This window comes from Pristis pectinata, chromosome 18 (assembly GCF_009764475.1).
Source record: "Pristis pectinata isolate sPriPec2 chromosome 18, sPriPec2.1.pri, whole genome shotgun sequence".
Taxonomy (NCBI): domain Eukaryota; kingdom Metazoa; phylum Chordata; class Chondrichthyes; order Rhinopristiformes; family Pristidae; genus Pristis; species Pristis pectinata.
Window position 1 is genome coordinate 30,772,885 of NC_067422.1, and position 18,920 is coordinate 30,791,804.

The 18,920-nt window shown below is 36.3% G+C and overlaps 1 protein-coding gene across 3 annotated transcripts in view; it reads left to right on the forward strand.

Annotated features, from left to right (window-relative positions):
* Positions 1–18,920, forward strand: part of map2k4a (mitogen-activated protein kinase kinase 4a) — a 103,888-nt gene that overhangs the window by 43,829 nt on the left and 41,139 nt on the right. Inside the window, exon 1 of one of the 3 annotated variants that reach the window (XM_052032922.1) lies at positions 6,269–6,388. The exons of 1 other annotated variant lie outside the window; for it this stretch is intronic. In XM_052032922.1, the coding sequence (XP_051888882.1) occupies positions 6,375–6,388 (14 nt within the window). In that variant the 5' untranslated portion in view covers positions 6,269–6,374. Of the gene's footprint in view, positions 1–6,268; positions 6,389–10,673; positions 10,771–18,920 lie in introns of those variants that run through there. One more of the 3 variants, XM_052032921.1, reaches the window with a different exon arrangement.

Genomic DNA, 18,920 nt, shown 5'->3' on the forward strand with positions numbered 1-18,920 from the left:
AAATTTGAAATTTTGTTGGTGTAAACTTTGAAGCTGTTTTAATCTCCTTTTGTGTAACATTCAGTGGTGTTTTCTGTCAAAGGTCTCAGTTTTTACCTTCAGTCAGGATTGTAGTGCAACCTGAGACCCATTGCTACTATTGGTTAGTTACCTTTTCACTCTGCAGTGCTTGATTATCAGGTGAGGGTCAGCAGTATGTACTGTGGACATTTCATGACAGAAGTTTGAGTGCATTAGATTACTTTATTTCCCAGAGGATGAACTATTAATATTTTGTAGTGATAAATGTAAGCTGATTATGAATGTAATTGATATATAGAATATAACCTATGGGTATTATTTATAGGTTAGCAATCTGCAAAAACAAAAATATTTTCAATTTCTGTTTTCTAACATTTATATGATCCCAGCTAGCTGATATTTGCAAATGGAAGTTCCCATGTTTGCATTATAATCTGAAGTAAATAGTGAAAAATATTTTGAGGACGTTCACATTTGTCTGTTGTATTACAAATGGACACTGGATATGTGGACTGATTCTGAGGAAATATTGAATCCTATTTAATCAGATACCAGCTCAGTTGCAAATATTGTGTTTGTGGTTCTAAACCTAGATCATATCTTGTCCAATGAGAAGTGCCCCTGAATCTATGAAAGTTAACAGATCTGATAGAAGGCCTGTACTGTTAACTCTTTCTCTCTGCGACTGCCTGACCTGCTGAGTATTGTTGGACTTTTCTGTTTATAATTTCAGATTTCCAGCATTTGCTGTGTTTTTGTGGAAAGTTATTTATTATTTGCCATCATTTTCAAAGATTTAAATAAAATAGTGATGGGTGAAGGTAGTTCTTGCTGACTGGATTGCTTTTTCTGTCAGCCACTTAAAGTCGCATTGAAACTTTAAACTTCCGAAATAAAATAGAATGCTGGCTATATTTAGGCAGTGTGAGTGGAGAGGGAAACAAAGTTGATGTTTGAGTTCATTGAGCCAAGTTGAAGTTTCCAAAAATATGTGGTGAAAAAATAATGTTACATATGTCTAAATATGTCATTTGTGAAATTTCCATGCTCAGTGATCATTGTATAAGCTTTTCCAAAAAATCTATTTTGAATTTGGCATGATGAGAGAAGTGTCTACTCAATAACAAATCTGTCATTCAAAACCTTAATCCATGGACACTTTGAATAACTCATTCTTTTGTAACATTAGCATTTCAGTCCATTAGTTTTTATTATTGATATGCTAGTATAGTTCTGTGTTTTTTAAAAAAAATACATTGTAGGATTTATGATTGTTGCAGAACTTTGATGCTGATCTTGTGTGAAAGCTTGGTATATTGGAGTAACATTATTTTGGGATTCAGAGATTGCAGCACAGTTAATTCATTAAGTATTTCACATCATTTTCTGCAGAGCGTGGACTGGTTTCATTGTTAGCAGATATGAAACTGAAAATAATAAACCGAGGAGGCTAATAGCAACGAAATGGGCAGATACATATGGAAGCTGAATGTAATGCAGAGAAATGTGCAGTGAAATATTTTTCTTTGGAAGGGTGGTACGGTTAAAGGATGCAGAGAGAAAACGAATTACAAACCAGGGTGGAAACCTGTATGTTTTTTAAATTGAAATGTAGCTATCCCAGTTATGATATCTACCCTCAGATGTATTTGACATCCTTGATTTGAATCAGCAACTTCTATTTTGCACTAATTAGAACAATAATTGGGATAATCAGGAATCATTTCCATGGTTGTAAAGTGACAGGAAAAAATTGCAGTTTGTTCTTGAGTGTCCTATGTATTGTTGATATGTTTCTTTATATTAAAAAAAAGCCAATCTACTTAAAAATAATTGAAAAGCACGTAACTATTAGTTAAATTGTAAGCTAAGCTATGTTTATAAATAACTTGTGCTTAATGTGCTCTTTGTTTTCAAATACAAAAATAGGACAAATTATTCACATGATTAAGTAGGTAAAACCACCAGCTGCTTCTGAACAAAATCATGCCAGACAAAAGTAGCAGATTTAATGTCTGGTCTATTATTTCAGCCTGAGCTATATGTGGGATGTTGTATTTAAACATATTTAAGAAAAGAGAACAGGAGAATAGAGGTGGTTTTGTGTACTGATCAGTGACTGACTACTTTAGCTAGGGGGGGAGGAAGATGGGAACAAGATGTCCTTGGTATCTGAATTGCCTTCTAACACTCAACATCACATTCCTGCTGGCTGGAGACTGGGTGGCTGGGGGAAGGGGTGTGTGCAGTTAAAATGAAAGTCACAGCTACCCCTGTAGATGTTTTGAATTGAAAAGTGAAGGTTGGAATTGATTTAATTGCTTTCAAGAGTGTGCTGCATGGAATTCAGAAGAATATGCTTTTAATGGTAATAAACAGCTGCATATTACATAGCATTGTGAAAATAAGCAGTATCTGTGAAGATTTACTATTTCATTGTATTTAATGGCAGTTTTAAAGAACCCATTTGTGGTTGGTGCTGTTGAATTATAGTCAGAATTTGGCTTTAAATCTTGATTTGTTTTATCAGTTAGGCATTTTTCAGTTCTGATGTTTTTCAAATTAGCGAAAGTTACTGAGGAAAAGAAACAAGGCAAATGTATCAACTGTGTTTCTATAATAAAAGGCGATTGAATTGGGAATGACAATACTACCCGCCAATTCAAAGTAGACAACCTGCTTACATTTTCACTATTTGTGGTTTTTATCTCCCACAAGTTAATTGGTCCTTTCACTGACTAGCATATTCTATTGTGCCCACAAACAATTGTAATTGGTAATTAGTCTGTGCTGCCTTCAAGCTATTGCATTCTTAAAACAAAATGCCCAATTGACATTGCAAAATATATTGACAGTTCAATCAGTGCTAAAAAATCAAGTAGATTTTTAGGATTTTTTTCTGTTATCAATTAAAAATGAAAATTCAAGCTCATGTTACCTTAACAGATGAAATATCAATGCATTTGTTCTCCAGTTTGAAGGCTGAATCCTTTTTGCCTCATTGCTTTAAACAATTGGTTGGCTTATTTTGCATAAACTCAATTTTGTTTCAATAGTTGTAATTATATTTTAAAATGGCAACGTGTAGTCTTTGGAAGGCTTGTATTTATAAAATAATTGACTCTTCAAAATTATATTACCACAGAATGTCAAAGTCTCTTTCACCCTTTAATGCCCTAACCGCTCTGTGAACAGACACCCAAAAGCAGATCATCCAACTGTCTCTTATTTTGGACTGTCCATTTGAATTGAATCATCTCTGCCCCTTCCATGACCCCTAAAGTCACGTGTACTGATGCTGCCAGACTCTTGTCACTTGATGAGAAGCCAATCTGCAAATCTGAGCAACTACCTGTTACCCACTAGGAGGCATTGAAGAGAAGCCCAGTGTACATATCTTCAATTATTACATGATATCGAGAAACATTTGCCATCCGTTAATTGCTGATTTAGAAATGTGGAAAGAAAATCAGTAACTTGCTTGGCAGGGAATTCATGACAGTCCTCCCTAGTTTGTGCCTTCCTCTCGGGGAGCTGCAATGTGTTGTGCATTGGCTTCTTGTCTGCCATATATTGACATGATTGAGAGGTTCAAGTTTGCACAGAATAACAAGTGCTAAAACCTGCCGTAGAACAAATTATCCTTTGAGTTTGGAATCAAATGGGTACATAAATGGCCTTGTTTGTTCTTGATTCTTGAAGGAGAGACTCCAGCAAAGCCACTTTTCCTTTTAAGTTGATTGTATATCTTGAAAATATCTTTGATCAGAGTTTTTCTTTAATGCTACTATCCCCTACCCCCAAAACAAAAACCTTTCAGAAATATTCAACACAACACTGAAAGGAAATTGGCTTTTCTCTGGTCAGAGATTACACTGGAAGCCCACAATCTTATAATAGACATGCCCTTGGGAATAGTAATAATGCCATTTTAAGCACATCATAAGAATTTAGATTTGTATCATTTCAGATGCTAGTTTTAATTCACTGCCTGTTATTAGACTGACAAATACTACATTTAATAGAATGGACCAGATGCCAATAGCTGGACAACACATTGTTTTGAATATAATTTAAAACAGTCATCACATTGAGACTAACAGTGACATTAATTATCAAAAATAATGCCCATTGATTTGCTTTTAATTTGTTTTTTCATGACTTGCTATTTTTTATTAGATGTACTTTTCTAGTTTACTTTGATTAGATTCACTTTGTAAAAACTACTCTTTAATCAAAAACAGGCTCCATATGGATGCTTTGCAGCAAGTTGAAACCTGGAATATCGAAGTGTACTTGTGCACAACAGTTTCAACATTTTAACTAGATTTTCCACACAAAGAACACAGCTGGATTTAAAATTCTTAGATCCACTTTGCACAACTTGCACCACCACGTCATTAAAGCACAACTGCAATGTAAAATGCATCTTACGATGGATAACAAAGCAAAACATAATTTAAACTTCCTCAAATATCTTTGCAAAGGGTCATTCCAATGGATCCACATTTGTTAGGACACAAGCCCCATTGGTCATTCAAAGAAACAAATGCACATAATTTTGTACAAACAGTAAAATTCTGGCTGATATCTTAGAATGGGTGTATAGTGGAATTGATCTTAAGCATGGTTTCTTATCACTGTGCTAATATTCTGTGCTCATGAAATATTTTTTGCTGGATACCTATGTAACAACATATAAAAGTTATAGCTGAACAGCTGTAACCGATGAAGTTGAATCAAGCAATGTTACTTTTGTGTTAGGCTCGCCACAGTGCTGTCAAGTGTAGGTTTGCTTCATGTAAGCTTGCCACTACAATTAGTTTGACTACTGATCAACAAATTGCATTAACATGGTATCATTACACGTATCTTTACATGTGGATAAATGTCCCAAGACACCTGGTAATGGTGTCAGACAAAACTGCATCGAGCCACATGACTTAAAAGGAGCAGGGTCAGTTTGAAGGAGCATCTTAAAGGGACAGAAGCAGGAATTGAAAAGGCTGAGGGCGAGATTTCCAGAGTTGAGAAAGGTGAGAGGGTTTTCCAGGGAATTATGGAGCAGATACTTTATTGTCGGTTTTTTGCAAGCTACAGTTTAATGAAGAATATTCACTAAACATTTGTAGCATTAGAGGTCTATGTTCTTGCATCATGAAATCATGTACAGATACAAAAGAAATCAAAACAGCAATGGAATCTTGGCTTCTGGGCCTCTATTCCTAGAGGGCTCAGCTGTAAGGGGGTGGGGTTCAGTTGCAGCAATGTAACCCCTGTGTGACCTCACCAAGAATGCTGAGAGCAGATTTGGGCATCACACCTTAGAGATTTGGTCTTGGATGGATTGCAGTGCAGATCTAACGGAAAGGTACTTGGATTCAAAGGGTTGAAGTGAGGACGTATTATGCAAACTCAGCTTCTATTCCCTGTAAGTTGGGTCATGAGTTGCTCTGATCAAAATGTTCAAGGTATTGAAAGGATGTAAGAAATAGAAGTAAATCATTTGATATATATGGCCTTTCAGTCCCATTAATATTTACAATACTCTTTAAGGGAATCTACAACCACAGTTCAAATTTAGTGCCAGATCTTTTAGGAATAAAGTGAGGAAACGTACTTGCCCATAAAGATTTGCGGATGTTTTGAGTAGCAAATAGTTGTTTATGCAAAGCCACCTGTTAATTTTAATTTCTACATAGATTTCTGTGAAACAAATACCAAGGGATGTGAGACAAAGGCGAGTATATGGAGTTAGATCATGAAATAGCCAGGGATGGCAGAAAAGGCTGGAAATATTTGGCTTGTATGTGTACCAGTGTTGATAATATTTTTGAAGATTCCCACCAGTGAACTTGTACCAGTAGCAGAAGAAAAAATCTTAAATTGAAAGATTAAACAATTCTATTCATTTTTGTTTGTGATGATATTTTAATTTATTCAGTTTTACTTTGAATTTTCCATTGGTCACCTCTCAGAGATGGGGCTCAATAGAGTTTGATGTATACACATCTGAAGATGCTGTGAAGGTGCTATTGTGTTTTATGTCTCTTGGAAATGTATAGTTCATAGAATTTTTTCTTAATATACATAGGCAAACGCTACGTTAAAATTTGGAGTTAGGAGGGTCAGTATTGTACTGTAGCCATCAGCTCTAACTTTTGACAAGCATTTCCATCAGCTTAAAAAAAAACACAAATTTGCAGTGCTAACATTTGCCACTCTTTTTCCATTAGTCTGTTAGATTTTACACTGATATTTTCTGCAGGTCCAGGCCCACCCAAAAACAGGGCCCAGACCTTGGATCTTTGGAACTTTCAGCTCCTGTGGATGAAGACTTCATATCATTGGAAATGAAACGAACAAGGTTTGTTTGGATTTGCCTAATGTGTAACATAGAACTGTAATTCTTGGACCAATTATTAAGCTTGTAACTAATTTGAATTATATTTATATTTATAGCCTGTGAAGCTCAGCAGCCTCTGTAACCAACAGATATATTGGGAATGAGGGAGGTGTACTTCAATTTTAATATGCATTAGGAATAGGAGTCGGCCACTTAGTACCTCAAGCCTGATCTGACTAACTTCAACCCTGAATTTCCATTTACCTGCAATAATCTTTCACCCTCACCCCTCTTTGCTTATCAGGTATGTAGCATCCTGCCTTAAAAATATTTGAAGACTTGCCCTCTGAGGAAGAAAGCACCCCCCCCCCCCACCAAAAATTTCTCTTCATCTGCCTTTAATGGGTGACACCTTATTTTTAAATAGTGATCCCATGTTTAGACACTCCCAAAAGAGGAAACATTCTCTCTACATCCTTTGTGTCAAGAGCCAATGGTCGAACGATCCTGTATGTTGCACTTCTGAACTCCAGTGAATACAAACCTAGGCTGTTCAATTTTTCCTTGAGACAACCCATGCATTCCTGGTATTAGTCTTGTAAACCTTCTCTGAACTGTGCTAACATCCTTCCTGAAAGAAAGAAACTAATATTCTTCATAATATTCCAGATGTGGTCTCTCTCTAATGTCCACCAGAAAAGAAACATAATTTTCCTTTGAATTCAGTTCCCTGAGCTATAAATAATAACATTCTGTTAGCTTTCCTAATTATTGTTGACCTACATATGAGCCAATTGTCTTGCTCTGCTGTGGAAATGGAAGAATATAAACAGTTAATTTTTTGCCGCTGGATCGCAGGTTACATTTTTGAGGTTATTAGGAGGTGCATCTGATTTGCCTGTACTTGATTAATTCTGTGGCTTCACATTCTGTAACAGATTTTTAAAATATTTTTTCAATACAATGCAGTCCACTTTCACATGAAACTGTGTATATTACCATAAACAACATGGTAGAATTGTCAAACTTTGTTGCTATATCTTGGTTCCAAGTTTTTGATTCATTCTTTGTGATTTCATTTAGTGGTATGTCATGCAGTGTGGTGTGTGTTTGGGGGAGGTGGGGGGGAGTTTGGAGAGGATGGTAAATTAAGGTGGTAAGGATTAATGCAAAGCGGAAAGAGATGAGTGCAGAGTTACCTTAGGACATTGGTTTAAACTCCAAATGTCACTCAGTCCAAGAGTGACATGATTCCACTTCCATTTCCATGGAATTACAGAAGACATTGTACCTCTTGCACCTGTACTGATTTTCAATTGTCCTCCCACTTCAGCATCAGACTTTGCTTTTTTTTGCTGGTTGTTTCCATAGCTTATTTGAATATACTCAGCCTTTGAATTAAAGATTGTGGGTTGAAGTCCCATTTGAGTGACTTGAGCACGGAATTCTTCACAGTCAGCAGCATTATCTTTCTGATGAGGTATAAAACCAATGTTATGACTGCACCATAAAACAAGCTTAAAAAGTCCCAACTACTTAGAAGGAGTGGAAGGCATTTATCCTTGAAGTCCTGGACAGTATTGAGTCTGAAATCAGCATGTCTAAAAAGACATCATCTGATCATTATCACTTTGCTATTCGTGGGACCTTGTTGTCTGAAACTTGGTTGCCATCATTGTGTTGTTACAATATAACTATTTTAAAAGTGCTTCATTGACTGTTTTCCAGTTTTCATACCCTTCTCTTGAAAAGCTAATTATGGATTATGCTTTCAGCATTGTCTTTGCTGTGGCATTTCAAATATCAACAGATTCTGATGCTTTTTTTTTAATAACCTAAAATTTCTGTTTATTCTAGCACTGACCTTGAATTCATGGGCTCCAATTCCCAATTTAATGTATGGGTTGTTTCCAATTTATCCATATCAAATCTCTCAACTTTGTATATTCTAGCACCTAATGATAGGAGCCGCCATTATCTTGTTAGTTCAAAGCATAACAATGCTATCCATGCTGTCATTGGAGGTCTCCTCGAATTTGAAATCTTTGCTAAAGTGAACTATGGACACCATGTTCTGTTTCAGCCTAACCATTGGTTCTAAGTTTTGAACTCCATGAATTTTTTTCCTGTATTATCAACATATTTCCCACTTGAGGATTTGTGTGTGTAAAACATTTGACCGTCTTGGCTCTTGTACTAAATTCAACATTTTGCTGCATATCCACTCCCTTTTTATCCTTTCTAAATACTTATAGAGAGATCTAACATAACAATGGGCCCTTTGGCCCATCGAGTCAACACTTCCACCAACCACCCAGTTAGACTAATCCAACATCAATCCCATTTTTTATTCTCCCCACATTCTCACCAGCTCCTCCCAGATTCTCCCATGCACCTCCTTACTTGAGGCAATTTATAGTGCCCAATTAACCTACCAATCCACACATCTTTTGGGATGTGGGAGGAAATAGGAGTACCTGGAGGAAATGCATTCTCCTATTCCTCTGCTTTAAAGTTTCATTTTTACTTTTAATAGGGGAGGAGGCCACTTGACCCATTGAATCTACAGTATTCTAGCACTTGGAGCAATTGGTCCAATCCCCTTGCCTCACTTATTTACTTGTAACCTATTAACCCATTCTCACTCATGCCCGTTAACTCCAACTGGATTCTCTAGCTACCTACCTGCTTTCGGGATAATTTGCAGTAGCCAATTAATTGACCAACCAGGATATCTTTGGGATATGAGAGAGAACCTGTGCAGTCACACAGAATGTGAAAACTCCACACGAAAAGCACCAGAGATCAGGATTGAACCTGAGTCACTGGACCTGAAAGGCAACAGCACTACCTAATGTGTGTTTTTTTCAATTGATTAATGTTTCTTTATCCCTGTAAAATTTCTTTAATAGAAATTAGGTCCATTGAAGGCATATATCAAACCTATATTTTCCCCAATATCTAAACAAGTATTATTTTAGTGCCTGCTCTATGGTATGGCATAGAATGTCAGGGTAATTATAGTTGTGCTGTTGATAAGAGGGAGAATATTTAATGTCATTGGCATACAAAATGTAGCTTCAATCTTGCTCTTATTCAGCTATGTCTGAATAATTATCTTTGTTATTTAAGCAAAGGGGTGCTGATTGGTGATTTCGCTGCTATAAATTACCCCTTGGTGTAGTTCAGTGATTTTTTAAAAAAAAGAATCAAAAGGAATTTGATGAGCATGTGTGAAAGAGAACAAGTTGCATTGGTTCGGGGAAAATATGGTGAAGGTAACTGGACCAATGTGATTGCTCCCATGTGAGCTGGCATGGATCCATCAACCACTTTGTGTTGTAAGGTTAAGGTAATAGGAAGATTATCATAACCCATTTCCTGGCATTTCTGTATTAAATTGTTATCTTAATTGTGAGAAGATTTCTAGAACAAAACAATGGTTTTGTGTTATGACATTATTTGTAAAAAGTGTAGCCTCCTTCAACAAAGCTCTGACACTTTCTATCCCTCTTCTTTCATGATGTGTACTTCATTTAAAAATAGAATGTGCTGGGGATAGGCAAGTCAGGCAGCATCTGTGGAGAGAGGAACAGAGTTATTGTTTTAAGTCAGTGGTCAGTTCTGATGAAAGGTCATTAATCGTAAATGTGTTGCCAACATATCCGCAGCATTTTCTGGTTTTATTTCTAGCATCTGTTGATTTCTTTTTTGCTTTTTCCAGTTGCTTTCTAGTTGTTGGCTTTGAGGTTCATTGGGATGTTTGGGTTTACTCAAAATTTTTGTGTAAATTTGTAAGTCCAAATGCTATGTAACTTCTAATTTTAGTCAATTTTAGTTTAATTAGTGTGAAATTATTATTCCCTATTCTTGGAAAAGCTATTTAAATAGTGATTTTTGAATAGGTTTATGTACATACTAAAAACAAATTTTGGAGTAACTAAAGTACTAAAATAGTAACTCAGTTTAGTTGTTTATAGATTGATACCCAAGGATAGAACTTGCCTTGCACAGAGTAATGGTCCCAGGAGAATTTGACAGATTCACTATGGACAAAATTATTTCCTACGATCATTAAATATTAAGTGGTTCATATATCAAAATGATACTTATTTGAATATGATTGTTAGCATTTGCTTGGGATGAAAAAACAGACATGGGTATAATTATAAAATAAGGAAACTTTGCAATTCAAGTATCGCAACTTGTACTTATTTTTCCTCGAACCAACTGAGCAAACCCTAAATTGCTTCAGATGTTTGCTTATATTTCCAGTGCAAGGGAGAAGATCTTCATGCAATATTTCAACTGTACCATTGATTTAGTATCTTCTCTGAAATGCCAGCCTGAATCACCCAAATGTGGGAGTGTGATTTGAACGTGTTAATTTTTGTCCTGTTGAGGTGAGAGCTGCAACTGAGCCAAACTTGATCAATCATAATATTTCTCCATTATCGACATGCCTTGCAGTCAACATGAAGTGTCTGCAATAAATGAGGTCAGAACTGCATTGCTTATCTTATGTTTTAAGAAAATAATGATTATGCAAACAGTGGCCTACAAATGTTGAGACCCAAGAGCTTTTCTGTTCTTTTATTTTCATAGTTATTTACATCAGGATATAAATTTATTGTTTAAATTCTAGAGGGAAAGTTTTATTCTCCAACAAGTATTCATTAAGTTAATTCTATGTGCTCTCTAAAACATTTGTTTACAAGAATGCCCATTTGTGAGTGAGTTGTAGACTAATTTTAAGTAAACTGAATTTTCTGTTGCAGTGGATTACACTTTAGCTTGGCATGATGTGCATAAGCTTCACCTTCAACCTCTAATAATCTGTTGCACTCAAGCCTATATATTAGAATTACTTCAAATTTTAAAACAATTTCATCCAAAACATAATTTCAGCTACTTGATATACTCTTGCCTCTTCAATCAGTAGGCAGAGAGTTCAAATTTTTCTTCCCAGTCCAGCGAACCTGTCCTTGGACTTCACCGAGGAAATGCTGTATTGTCAGAAGTATTGCCTTTTGGAATACTAAAGGGAATCTGTGTCTCATGTATTTTAAGTGCTTTAAAATGAAAACAGATCCCAGCTCTGTGTATTTCATTGTGCTGAAATTCTCCTCCACACTTTTGTTTTCTTCAGACTATTCTCTTCACTATTCTCCTGCTGACTTCCCATCCTTCGCTTAAAAGAAAGGTTATTCAAAATTTTGCAGCTCGATTCTTGAGCTGCACTAAATTAGTATGTGTATGTTATCTCTATGCTCAAGTAATATTGGCTACAGGTTCACCAACTTTTTTCTCATTCTGATGTTCAGATGCTATGGCATCTCCTGTGTTTGTCGCTTTACTTCCCTCCTGACTGTATGGCAAAGCTTTTTAGTTTAATTTCAAACTTCTTTTTCTGATTGGCCTCCTGTTAGTGTCTTTGAAAGTTTTTGTTCCTTTAAAGATGTTTATTAATATCATTGTTAGTGGTAATATGGGTTGGACATAGTGCCTGTTTTATTTGTCATCATGTACATCACTTTGGGATAGCTTTGAAAATCTGTTGCTGCTTTGAGTTTTTTTTACTCAATTCTTGACTGTAGTATTTGGGTTGTGGTATTAGTTTCACAAAATATGAAAACTGGATGTTAACACTGAACTCTTGGATCCCACTGAATGTTTTCTCAGTATAATCCCATTTTGCATTGATAGGAATTATTTGGCATAGGTCAATAGTTTCTCAGTTTGCTAGGTTGGTTGCCTTAATTCTCAGTATGTAAATATTCATGGTTCATATTCTTGGGTTTTTAAGAAGGTGAGGTGAATTTGTTTGCATTGTAATAAATGACAAAAGCATTTTCAGTTTTCTAACATCAGTAGTTGCCAAACTATCGTCCATTGTCTAAAAGTTTGGTCTTTATCCCATCTTTCCTTTTTTAGTTTATTACTATCCCTTCTCTCCTCTTCCCCACCCCCAACTTTTATATCTGTAACTAGTTTTTTTTCTATCTGGCCAATCACATCTACTATTTTGGATGTAGGACTAAAGTTGAGTTAATAGGCACTATTTTGCACAAGTTTTTTTTGCTAAGCACAAAACTGAAGCTAAGCACATGGTTTATAATTTTTTTTCAGTCCCAAGGAAAGGCTATCATCACATAGTTGAAATAATCTGTATAAGTTTGTGCTTGTGGAATTATTTTTGCTTCAGTTAGTAATACCAGGCTTTAGTTCAAGTACCATTAAAGGGGAGGTAGCCAACAACACAAAGGGAGACTTCATTAAGATCAAATTGCAAAAGCTTCCAGTTAAGATAACAATTTAAGCATAAAATTTCATTATGTGCATGTTGATAAAGATGAGCTGGATTGAAAGTATATTGTGGTTTCTGTTATCATCTTAGTAGTTCTATTATGCTTCTGTAGAGCTCGTGGAGAGCAGCAACTGACCTGGTGTTTGCTAAAATTACATTTAAGTTCTCATTTTTGACTATTTGTTTTTGATCTGATGGACATTAAGTACAATTGATGTTAATACATTATGCAAAAAACTACTGTAAGCAAAGTACTAGTATGCAATGCATTTATATATATGAATTCAATTTTTAGTCATTTGTGTAAGATGGTAAAGGAAGAGAAAAATTGGGGAGTCTATTATGTTCACTAGGCAAATGTAAAACTAGATGAGATCTGCCTTACTGGTTTGGATATGCTTTTTTGACAGGGCTCTTGAATTTTAGAAAATAGATCCTTGGGGAAGAACAGATTCAATCAGTCTGAAAGTTGGGAGCTCTCAACAGTGGGAAGCCTAGGTCTGAATCTACCCCACATAGTTCCACCACATTGAAATGAGAAGCAAATATAGGTTGTAAAAGTGAATGCATCAGTACCCTGCTATCTAAAGGCCCAACCCACATTTGCCAAGTTTAATCTTTTTAAACAATTGGTTTAAATTAAAACACCACCCCACTCAGTTATTGGCAAATATTTGAAAGAGCCTTTTTTCACTTCCTTCTATTAATATACATTCTTGGGGATTTAAATTTGCACAACCACAGGTCTGTAGTCCCAACTTGTTTCGAGAGTTTATATTGCAAGTTAATTGAAGTTTTTGCAGAAACACCAGGTTAAAACTGGAGTGCTTTGTCAGTGCTTTTTAAACATAGACCAGCCATCTTTGATATTCTCTGTTTTTAAAGAATCATGAAAGTCATTTTTCAAAACCTATTCACTTTTTTGTTACATCTGTCAGGCCACTTATCAAGGTCCTAGATTTCAGTGCTGTGAAGTTGAACTTGAATTTTGTTATGCAGTGCCAAAACCAAATAATGTATCAAGTCTACTAGTAACTTGGCACTGCTATGCTATAATGTGCCATGGACTTGAGGAGCAGAGTTGTAAGTTTGCTTCCTCCTCAAATCACCTTTAAGGAAAAGTAATTTTGCTACAAAATGAGGTGATGATGAGAGCCCTAGCTAGAGTGGATGATGGTTTCTTTTTCTTGACCAATAATTGGGTGGGGTGGGCAGGTGGTGTTTTAATTGAAACTAGTTGGTAAAAGGAATAAAGCAAAGTTGAGGCAAGGTTTTTTTCACACTGATGTTAGGATTCTGGAATTCTACCTGAAAAATTGGTGTGTTGATGCAGAAACCTTCCCAAAAAGAGCTTGGTTGAGCACCTGGAAGGGTCACAAACGAAGGGAGTGGGAAGAGGATTTAGACTGGATCTTTTCTCAGCCAGAATGGGTATAAGCAACCAAATGACCTCCTGTTCGTTAAGTTTCTATAATTTTCCATTAGACCGTGGGAGTTAGATTTGTACACAGATCCCTAAAGTTAAAGGTCTCGTGAAAAAAAAACATACGTCCATCAAAAAAAAAATTGCTTGAGCTTTTAACCTCATTTTTGAAGTATCTTATCCATAATAGGGTGTGTAATCTGAACCAGCAATGTCTTGCTATGTCACCCAAGTTCAATAAGTGAAGTTATTTGACCCACTAAGCCTTTCTTTTCCACCTCTGACCTACGAGTCTTGGAATTAATACGAGTTCCAGTAGTTAACTTTTAGATTCTTTGGATTCCAAGTTCAAATTATTCAGATTTATTTGCAAATTACAGAGCTTTGCGGAACCAACACCGCACAGTGTTCCATCAGAATAGATTACTGTGAAGAATTTTAGTTTCCTAAACCTCTTATTTGATACGCTGATGGAAGGTCACCTTGGGAAATGTAGCATGCCTAAATAGTGTAAAAACCCAATGAAAAGCATTTGTAAAGGGACTTGTTCAAAAATGGTCAACAAATATTTTGGCAATTTGAGTGAGATGGTGAAATGAGGTATTTTTAAAATTGGAAGTAATCATTTTTTTTAAAAAGTATTCTAGTCTAAGTATATATAGTTAATTTGCCTTTATTAAGCTTTGTAATGTCATTATTTCATTTCCTGCTTTGATTTGTTGAGCGCAATGATTATTTTTTAAATATGTTAAATGAACAAATTTGCTAAATCTAAAAGGAACAAAGTGTAGGGCTTCATGGAAGTCCATAGTTAACTTGGGAAAATTGGAATTCATTTGCTAGAAAAATAAAGCTTATAATTTGTTAAATTCAGATATGCACTGTCACTTACATGCATTTGTGCTGGATCTCTGAGTTTGAATGGAACTGTTGGCAGAGAGGCAAAGGGAAAGCAAAGTTCCTACTTTTAAGTTTGCTTTAGTTTAATACTTTATTTACAAGCATCTTTAGGTGTTTTAGTTAACTTGTTAAAAAATTACTTGCTGCAACTTTAATAAGTTTAAATGTGTCTCAATGCCTAATCATTTAAAACAAAAATTACTATAACAGCTTTGATATTCCGAAAGCCTGGGTATGGGGTTTTGCCTGCCCTCAAAGCTTTCAAGAATATGTTGGGTATGGGGCTTCCTCACTGCACTGCTAGATATGCTGCTATCTGGCACATTGGTGTCTTCTAGAATACTGTGGACCAGGAAGATGGATCCTCCATATCCTGACCAGTTCAGTATTGACATGGGGAGACCCTGGGTGGTGGTTCCAAGTATGATCTGGTCAAATGTTGACATGGTGAGACTTTTGTGTTTCAATTACAAATAAATTTAGAATACATTTAAAAACAGATCAAAATAGCTTTTTAAGTGTGAAAGATTTTTGTTTGTGAAATGCATTTCTATCCTTGTATTGGTGCAGATTTGCTTCTTCATCCTTTCCTTGACCAATATTCTTTCCAGGCAAGAGAAAAGCCTGTGTATATTTTTTTCTGACCTGCATGAATAGGTTTGAATGTATTTTACCTACCTTTCATTTGCTAGACTGCAGTAGGAAAAGTCAATCATACCAGACCTTCAGTTATTTTTGGAGGTGTGAATGACTGCTCCATATGTTTTAATTTCTGACAACTGCATCAGAATCTTACCCATGCATGATGACATTGCCATTGCATTGATTAATGCTCGCGTTATGATTGTTGAACCAGAATATTTGGTTTAACAATTTGCCTGCCCAGTCCCTTATTATATTATTACACAAAGGCCGTGGAGTCAGAGAACTTGTAAATGACCAGGAAGAAAGCATAAACTAAAAGTGCAAATGACAAGGAAGTATGGTGCAAAAAAGATGGTTGTAAAATAATGGAGAAACTTCTATTAAAAGTAAGTTAAATAGGCCTGTATATATTCTATAATAAAACAGGAAAAATGGAAGTAGTAATGCACCTTGAGCAACCTGCTCCGATGTGGGTGACTGAGACATCTCTATAGAAAAGTCAAGACTGGGAGGTATTTTAGAGTACAGAATGTTTTGAAATGACAATGAAGAGATGAAATAGAGCATTATCTCGATAATGGAAGTAGAGAAAGAAGTGACACTCAATGAGTGTGGAGAGAAACAAAAGATGATGGCCTTCATCTTCTGATTTAAAACAAAACAGTAGTTCTACCTGGAAGAGACTACTTTTACCTATGTACTATTCTTATGTTAGGCTGATCTTTGATCTGGGGACAACTGCACTCTATCTTTTGATTCCTCATGAAGTCTCACTGGGGACCGCGAACTTTAACAGATTTGATTTTGGACAGGAGCTTGCATACAAAGTACTTTCATTATCTTTATTATGTTAGTTAATTAATAAGCACTTGTTTTTTTTTCATTTTTTTGGGTGTCTTTTTAAGTATTCAAAAGTTTTAATATTTTAATATTATAAATGTAATAATGAATATTTTTGAATGGTTATGAACATCAAACATTTCGCATTTAGTCTCATTGGCACTTTTGACAGCTGATATGCTGAGGGGCATGGCTTTAACTAGGTGTTAAAGTAGCTTTTACCTCGTAGAAATTTCAACTATCCACATTCAGTTGGTCAAAGCTAAATTGAGTCTAAATGCTTTCGGTATCACTAGTAAATAAGATGAATGCGAAGCTTTAACATTGGAGTGAGGCAATCTTTGACTAACAGTGCAATGTTGTCTCCCCTTTTATTTCCCCCCGTCTTGCCTGAAAATTCCGTGCCCTGGGATATTGAGTTGACAGTCCTACCCATCCTTCACTGTGTCTCACTGATGGGAAGAGATTGCTGGAGCTCTAGTTGAGATTTTTAAAACTTTGCTGGACACAAGTGAGGTACTGAATGAATGGAGGATAGTATAGTCCCCCTTTTTTTTTCCCCAAGAAAGGCAGCAGGGGAAAGCCTGGTAACCATAGACCTGTGAGTCTAACATTACTGGAAAAAGAATTCCGAGGGAGAGGATTTATGATCACTTGGAAAGGCAGGGACTAATCAGAGACAGCCAACATGGCTTTTTCAAGGGCAGATCCTGTCTGACCAAATTTGACTGAAGAGGTAACAAAGTGTATCAATGAGGGCAAGGAAGTTCATTTACGTGGACTTTAGTAAGGCTTCTGACAAGGTCCCAGATGGAAGACTGTTTCAAAGATTAGAGCCCAGAGGATTCAGGGCAATTTGGCAAACTGGGTCCATAATTGTTTTGGCGATAGAAAGAGAATGATGGTAGAGGTTATTTTTCACAGTTGAATACCTGTGATAAATGGTGTCCCACGCTGGGACCCTTGTTTGTAATATCCGTGAATGACGTGGATGTTAGAGGTATGATCAGTAAGTTTGTGGATGACACAAAGAATGTTGAAGTTGATAGTGTGGAGGGTAGTCGTAGGCTGCAGAAAGATATTGATGTGTTGGTGAGATGGAGTTTAATTCAGGCAAATGAGTTGATGTATTTTGGGAGTACTAGTGTGGCTAGGACATATACCATGAATGTTAAGGTCTCGGGAAGTACTGAGGAGAAGAGAGACTTTGGAGTACGAGTTCATAGATTTTTGAAGGTGATAACATGGTTAGAAAGGCATATGGGATACTGGCCTTCATTAGTTGGGGCACTGAATACAGAAATAGGCAGTTTATCTGCAACTATATGAAACCTTGGTAAGACCTCAGATGGAGCACTGCATGCAGTTCTGGTCACCAGAGGGAAGGATGTGATAGTGCTGAAGAGGGGGCAGAAGAGGTTCACCAGGATGTTTCCTGAGAGAGAGCAATTCAGTTGTAAGGGGAGACTGGAGAGTCTACCTCTGTTCTCTATGGAATGGAGGAGATTAAGAGGGGCTATGATTGAGGTCTATAAGGGGTATTGATAGGGTAGACTACAGGAAATTTTACCCATATCACAGGTAGATAAAACCAGAGGACATGATGCAAGATAAGGAGAAGAGAGAGGGGATGTAAGAGAGACTTTCTTCACCTGGAGAGTGTGGTTGAAGCCAAGTAGCATTTAAGAAGTGTTGCATTTATGAGTGCCTCGGTATGGACCAAGTGCTGGGCAATGGGATTAATACAGAAGGGTGCCCACTAGTCGGTGTGGATGAATTGAGCCGAATGGCCCGTTTCCATGTTGTATGATTCTATGGCTCTAAGATATAGACAAAGGGGATAATAGAATAGAGTTGCAACAATATGTTTAGAACTCCTAACCCAGTTTGTGAGAAACCTAACAAGAATTTTCTCTAGAATGGGGAATGGATAGGGGTAGATAAAAGAATTAAAAATATGAGATCTTAATAGTGACCTTACTATAAGTATGATAATGGAGAACGACATAATTATGACAAATAATAGTAAACAAATTGAGCGAAATCAATTTTACTGGTTAGATATTCAATTTGGAAATGTGTGGTTGTTATAAGATGAGATTGAATAAGGTTTACTCTCACTGGAACCTAAGGATAACCTTAGAGGTTTACAAAATTATGAGGGGCTTAGATAGGATAGATAGCTTCTTATTCCCACAGCAGGACAATCTAGAACTAGAAGGCATAGGTTTAAGATGTGAGGGGGGAAATTTAAGAGATCTGAGAGGTAAGTTTTTCCACATAGTGTGGTAAGTATCTGGAATGAGCAACCAGAGGAGGTAATGGAGGGAGATACTCTTACAATGTTTAAAAGGCGTTTGGACTAGTACTTGGATTGGAAAGGAGAAGAGAGATACAGGCCTAATGTGGGCAAATGGGATTAGCGTAGATGAGCTCAT